We start from the raw sequence: 6,918 nt of genomic DNA on the forward strand, positions 1-6,918 counted from the left end.
TTTTGTTATTTTTTTTGTTTGGTTCGGTTCAAATTCGATTTTTATGTATTTTTTTAACGTGAAAAACTCCGACTGATACTCTTCGTAAGCGTTCGTTAGATAAATTCCGCCTACACACACTTTATCATTGATTCATATATAATGGATGATGAATGATGGTCTGATTTGGTTACATATTTAAAAATTCTGCAACAAATTCAATGGAATTGATTTGGGCATTTTGCACGCTCCAGGCTTCCAAAGAAGATGGAACGACACTCTTAGTTCCATTGTTGAACACATAAAGATGAGCTTCTTCCCCAATCGCCAGTTTCGGATAAACCCTACTTGTTATCACACTCCTCCCCCCTCCTCCGTAGCTTTCTATCACCGAGCGATCGATCTGAATATCACCAATGCGTTTAGTGTATATATATATACACACACACATATATATATATATAGAGAGAGGTTAGTGGGCTGACCAAGCATCGTAAAGAGATGTTTTCGTATCTCGGATCAATGTCAAGAAACGTTCCGAACGTGGCTTTGTCGAGATGGTGCCTCAATGATGACCTGAAAAAAGAGACGAACAATTGTAATTGAGGACATATTTTGTGTTGGGTTTTGTATGTTGTAATGATTTTGCCTGCTATGATCGCTGCACATCAAGGTCGAATATCCATCCGCACGGCGGAAGACTCGGAAGAAGATTGCTGTCCGTTCCGATAAGTCGTCGCTCGCCAGCGCCAACACTCCGAACGGCCCGAAAATGCCTTTGCTCGAGGCCCTGTAACGGTCGCATAGTTCTTGGGGATCCACTTGGTTTTCTTCTAGGTATTCTGCAGCATCTCCGAGATCGGGTAGCTCGAAAACTACTTCCACGTCGGCCTTATGTGTGTGTATATGGGGGGGGGGGAGAGATCGTTAGGGCCAGAAAATTTTCAAAATATTTCAGAAGAAACCGGGCGGAAAGGGGGCTCACTTGTGAAGCAGTGATGCCGGGAATTTCAAGGACCGAGCCGCCCTCGAGTTTCTCACCATGGACGGCGACTCGGTTTCCCCGGAGATTCACGAGTTCATCGACTGGCCACTGCACAAGTCTCTTCCCGGTTTGATCCAGCCAAATCTTTCTCGGCACGGACTGAAACAAGAACTCTTTTCTTTAGCCCTTTGTTACCAGTGCAGGGAATCTGCTAAAATTCATGTAGAAAACATAAAAGAATGGGTTCTTGATTACCAATATTTAAATTTTCATATGAAAGATATATGGATTTGTCTTACCTGAAGACCGGACCATCCTTTGTGAAGATCATCTTCTTTACTGTCCGACTCATTCACCCAACCCCACAGGATCCTCCGGTTCTTAGCACTGTCGAAAAACGTCTTTGACGCGTAAAATTTCCCGTGATCGTATCTCAGATCTGAGACCGTATTCGTGAAATCGGAATCCGTAACAAACTTCTCAGTCTCCGGGAAATATGTACCGATGACGTAGAAGTCGTGTTCTCCGTATCCCGCCTTCAACACATGCTTGACGTGCGCGTTGTTCACTGAAGTGTCGACTCCGTTTGTCCCGTTGACGGAAACCGGATAGAAATCAGGACATTCCCACATTCCGGTAACCTCAGACTCGAAAAGAGGGTCCGGAAACTTCGTCCAGCGGATAAAATCGTCGCTACGATACAACAATGCCATCCCTTTGGTACTATTGACGGCCTCGGCTCCAACGATGACTCTCCATCTCCCGTCTTGACCCTGCCATGCTGTTGTAGGGTCACGAAACCCATCAACCCTGACGTTAACAGGAGGAACCATAACCGGATTGCCCTCAAACTTCACCCATTCCCTGAGCAAAGGATCGGAAATGTTCTTTGGTTCTGCGATATTCGTGACCTGATGGTTTCCGGAGTCAATACCGGTATACATAATTACCGGTTTGCCTCCCGGGAGGATCGTGGCAGATCCCGACCAGCAGCTGTTGATGTCAAACGAATCCGAGGGATAAAGGGCGTGCTCGAGCTGGATCCAGTTGATCAGATCGTACGAAACCGAGTGTGCCCATATCATAACGTCGCCGAACAAGGGACCGGAGGGATTGTACTGGTAAAACAGATGGTAAACCCCTTTGTAGTACATCGGCCCTGAAACATCAACGATATAAAACAGTCATCACTTTCTTAGTTTCGATCTAAGTAAAGGGCATGGAATTGGAAACAGGGGAATCTTAAAGGTTCCTTTTTTACCATTGGGGTCTTCAGATTTGTAGTAATTGAAAGGCCGTGAGATGATAATCCCGAGCAAGTTTTACCAGCAAGAGACAGAAACCAGTAAAAATGGTTAAGTCCCTCGATTTAGAAACCAGTAAACGTCGAAGCTTTAATAGAATTCAAAAACAACTGTACAATCACAACCACAATCACAGACGATAATGGATCAGATATTCAAAGATTTCAAGAACATAACCAAATTCGAAGGCGACATTAGGGTTTGTTTTAGGTCAACGATCATATCTGTAGTCTGTAGACAATCTCTTAAGGGTTGATGAACACGAAGATGAGAAAGCTGATAACTTTACCTGTATACTTCATAAAAACATGCATATATAGTTATACACATGCACATGTTGATGCATATGTAAAGAAACAGTATCTTATCAATTAGAAACATACAAAGTCGAAAACTTGATTACCATTAAGCCAATTTTCTGGAGGCTGGAAGTGGAAACGAGTTCGGTAAGGCTGGTCGGAATCTGGCGATCGGTCCGCCCGAAAAAGATTCAGGGATCTCCGATTTTCCTCGCGACAGGAATCTTGCAGTGATGATGCGATGCAAGAGATTGTTATAGATGTGATTAACCAAAAGAGAGAACCCCAAGATCGACCCATTTGGGGATTTGTTGATTCTTCTATCGAAAGAACAGTGAGATCAAAATGATGGGTCGCTGTTTGGATTCCGAGAAAAGCTGGGAAAGTGGGGAGGAAAGTTTTCGTTCTGAGATGGCAACTTGTGGGCCCGGACAAGCTGAATTGAGTAAAGTGACAAATGAGATTGGTTGTTGGAGTTGAGTTGAGTTCCTTGTAAGAATTTTACTAATACTTTTTTTCTTTTTTTTAAATGATAAAAATAACCTTGTAATTTTAATATTTTTTAAATATGATAACTAATTCTAATATGCGTATTATGAATATCAATATTCACAGTGTAAAAAATATTTTCATCATATTATCCCCGACACAAAACAATAACGGAGATTTAAAATTATATATCATGTTCTTTTAAATTAATGTTAATCGCATATTCAAATACAATTTGGTGTTCACTCTCATATTTCTCCTTAGCGCGGCCATGCCGGCAACTCGGCCGAGTCAATCGAGCCATCAACGAGTCAACGATTCGGGTAAGATATCGTCTTGTTTTTTCGTCAACGATCTGTTACACTGAAGGGGAAAACATCCTAAGAAATATGGAATCTTTACCACACTTTCACCAAAATTACGAGGGGTGACTATTTCGAGTTTTAATTCGATTTGGTTATATTTGGTTCGATTATTTCAATTAGAAACCGATAATTAACTTAACAAATAAACTAGAAAACCGATGAAAAAGGAAGTCGATGACTAACTTAACAAACAAACGTCGTCGAATTTAGTTAATCACCCTTTAACTCTCGATAAAATGCTCCGTTTTGCTCGATCTAATTCTCAATCCTAGTTTGTCTCTCTGGTTCAATAACCGATTGAACGAAAAGACTCTAATCAATATAGAGTAGGGTTGGACGTTTCGGTACAATACTTTAAAATCGAGTTATACTGAACATAAAAGCTGGTACCATTCTCGAACCAAAGGATCCAAAATTTTCGGACTATAAATTTTTTAGAAATTCGAATTTGTTAGACTAGAACCTATTTTTTAAAAAAAAATTGAAAAACCTAAAATTTGTTAAAAAAATATAAAATATTTTTGTTAAAAACCGAATTAAACAGAAACAAAACTGAAACCAAACTGCCTTCGTCTGCAGTGATTGATGTATATATATATGATTTTTTAGATATATATATATATATATATATGATTTTATTTGGCAGGATCAATTTAAAAGGTATATGAAATATTGTGAAAAAATAAAAGATATTGAAGAGTTATATTCGATGAGACCTCAATTTGGAAGGACAAGACGGTAGAAAAAAATTCTGACTAAATTCCAACTGCCTTCGTCTGCAGTGATTGATGGCACCAGAATGCCACGTGCACGCTCAATGGACATTTAGATTATTATATTAAATATAAAAAATAAATCCAATTTTGAAAGCGATTTATTTAGTTCTGTAAAAATTATATCAAATCTAATTAATTGTTCGATTTTCTATTAAAACTTGAACCCTAAAAACTATGGATAAAATTATGAATATTTTTTTATATTAAAAAATTTACCTGATTTTTAACTGATTACATCTTTCACCTTTTAGAAAATTGGAGAAATCAATGTAAATATTTTTTCCAAACGAAGAAGGGTGAGAATCTTCTATACGATTGAGTCATCCAATTTTGAATAATTGAGGGATGCAATCCTATTTTCATATAATATGATCCTAAACCAAATTTAGTCATGCAATTACTCTCTTTAATTATTGACTAATATTTTCAAATAGCTGGATTAATTTTCAGTGTTAATAATAAAATAATAATTCAGAACAACGAAAAACACTTGATCAGAATTCAGAACAAATAAGACAGAATTATCCGGAAATTATACTAAAATTTGTGATAATTAAATTCTTTTACAAACCCAAAAAAGTTATAAAACGATCCCAAATTTCAATCAAAATTAGCTTAGAGACTCCATTTCCAGACCTTGACACTGAGATCGACCTTACACTTGGATTTCCCACTTGCAATGGTTGGAGATTTGCCTCTGGGAATCGCCCCTTCGAATCCTTCGCAGGAGACCTTGATCTCCACGCCTTTGCTCTTCAGCTTCCCCATCTGCATCTTCACCTTCGTCTTCATCCCGATCCTTATCCCCACGCGCTGGCGCGTCAGATCCGTTTTCAGTTCACGCGCTTCGTCCGGGAACAGATCTCGCGCCTCCGTCGATGCCGCGACCACCGATCGGAACGACGTCTTGTTCCCGCTGCCGCTGAAGAACGCCGGGACGGTGCCGTTCCCGACCAGGACCCCAGATTTGGCGGCGAAGACCTCGACGGTGAAGGGATCGTACGAGAATGTGAGGTGCTGATTCGGATTTTCGGCGACCAATGTGAAGTTGAAGAGCGAAGACACGTGGGAGACGGAGGAATCCGCGGCCGTTGTGAGGTTGAATCGGCCGATTCGGACCGACGGGACGGAGAACGACGGCGGACGCGGGTGGTAGACCACGTACACAGCTGTCGCGGCGATCGCAGCCATGAGAGCGAGGATCAGCAAGATTAGTATCGACCAGAAGCAGCAGCAGCAGCAGATGCGGCGGCAGCTCGGCCGCGTTCGGTGGTGGTGATGGCGGCTGTATGGCTGCGAACGGTACACCGGACGGTTCGCCGGAGGGTTGTACACTTGAGCTTTCTGGTTACCCACGCCGTTCGCCGCTCCGTTTCCGTTTACCGTCGCCGGAGCTGCGGCGGCGCCTTCGCCAGAAATTCCGTTGGCGGGAGCCGTTAAGCCGGGAAGGATCGGTCATTCATCTTCTTCTTCGGATTTCTCCTCCGGTGAGATCTGCTCGCATTCAAGATAGAGACACTGCGACGACGCAATGTTTTCTCGAATCTTAATAGCTTTAATTTTGGTTATTAATTAATATATATTTATATAATTAATTTTTTTTTAATTTGTTTTTCTATACACTTTTTTGTGAGCGTGGTCATGACTTCCATGCCCAAGTCTGTAGTGTCTTCATTGGGCAGTAATTAATGAGTTTTTTCTCTTTCTGGATTTTGTTTTCCTTTCGGATCATTATTAAAATAAAATTATATCACAACTTTCATTTTAAATATATAAAAAATTCTTGAATTCTGTTCATTTTTTATTTTTTTATTGGGGAAAAAGTGATAAAATTAAAATTAAAAAAAAAACAAAAGCAAAACAATAAAAATAATAAAAACCCACCGACACATATTGGTAGCAGTTCAATTTTTATTTTTAATCAAGAAATATCAGTGTGGGTTTAATCATTAATACAAAACAGAGTAGAATTAAATATGAACAGACCTTGGAACAATTAATTTAATCTATAAATTAAGTTAAATTATTCGATAATAATTAGACTAGCCAATTAAGTTTAGACAGTTGCATTAACTTAAATCCCAAGTCAATTATCTCTTCATAGGTGTAATGCTGCTTTTAAAAAATATTAATCCATGTATTTTAGTTTTAAATCCCACATGATGATTAAGATAATTAATGACAATATTAAGAAAACATATATAATTTCTATCCATTTAATAGTGTAAGTAAATGTACTTGTAGGTCTTCACCCGTTTTACTTACACCATCCCTTTAGATTTAATTATTATATTAATTGCATCAACATATAAAAATATACGTACATATATTTGATATAACTCTAGTCATAATTCATAAGAAGTTCAAAATTTTTAAAGTTCAAAACATAAATAATGAATTCCAAGTAACAAACATTGGAAATATTTAAGTTCTTTTTATTGTGGGGTAATGGACGGTTCAGATCTCATAAAAAAAAAACATCAACGGCCCACATAATCACCACCACCATCACTTGAACATGTTCATGTTTTATGCTCAAATCTCACCAACTCACAATGTAATAAATACACTTTAAATCCAAATAAAAATTCAGCAACCCAAAACCATGTACTTATATGGGCCGTAATTGGGCCCAATCCACTAAACCAATACCAATGACCCAATAGTCTCTCTTTTTGGGCTCCATGCAACTCTCTCTCTCTCTCTCTCTCTCTCTCTCTC

At 39.1% G+C, this 6,918-nt stretch overlaps 2 protein-coding genes across 2 annotated transcripts; both read right to left on the bottom strand.

Moving 5' to 3' along the window:
* Positions 1-112: 112 nt before the first annotated feature.
* On the bottom strand, positions 113-2,986 carry LOC104811240 (beta-fructofuranosidase, insoluble isoenzyme CWINV6-like). The gene is made up of 7 exons (XM_010537889.2): positions 2,672-2,986; positions 2,226-2,234; positions 1,264-2,123; positions 965-1,123; positions 629-870; positions 465-555; positions 113-382 (listed from the first exon to the last, which is right to left on the bottom strand). Exons 1-7 carry the CDS (start codon positions 2,865-2,867, stop codon positions 170-172), a joined length of 1,770 nt encoding a protein of 589 aa, XP_010536191.1. The 5' UTR covers positions 2,868-2,986; the 3' UTR covers positions 113-169.
* A 1,736-nt stretch (positions 2,987-4,722) lies between these two features.
* LOC104811311 lies at positions 4,723-5,646 on the bottom strand (the record flags this gene model as incomplete). Its single annotated transcript, XM_010537972.2, has 1 exon — positions 4,723-5,646. A coding segment is annotated over one exon (834 nt), but the record flags the coding sequence as incomplete, so codon positions are not given.
* Positions 5,647-6,918: the final 1,272 nt, after the last annotated feature.

The sequence above is a fragment of the Tarenaya hassleriana genome, unplaced genomic scaffold (genome assembly GCF_000463585.1).
Source record: "Tarenaya hassleriana unplaced genomic scaffold, ASM46358v1 Cleome19, whole genome shotgun sequence".
Classification (NCBI taxonomy): Eukaryota; Viridiplantae; Streptophyta; class Magnoliopsida; order Brassicales; family Cleomaceae; genus Tarenaya; species Tarenaya hassleriana.

What these genes read in the sequence shown, in the direction of transcription:
- LOC104811240 (XM_010537889.2), bottom strand. Translation starts at nt 2,867, where the DNA reads ATGGGTCGATCTTGGGGTTCTCTCTTTTGGTTAATCACATCTATAACA. An exon ending in CCGGCATCACTGCTTCACAA is followed by an intron (nt 871 to 964) that starts GTGAGCCCCCTT and finishes CACACACATAAG; the next exon opens with GCCGACGTGGAAGTAGTTTT. An exon ending in ACATCTCTTTACGATGCTTG is followed by an intron (nt 383 to 464) that starts GTCAGCCCACTA and finishes GGTGATATTCAG; the next exon opens with ATCGATCGCTCGGTGATAGA.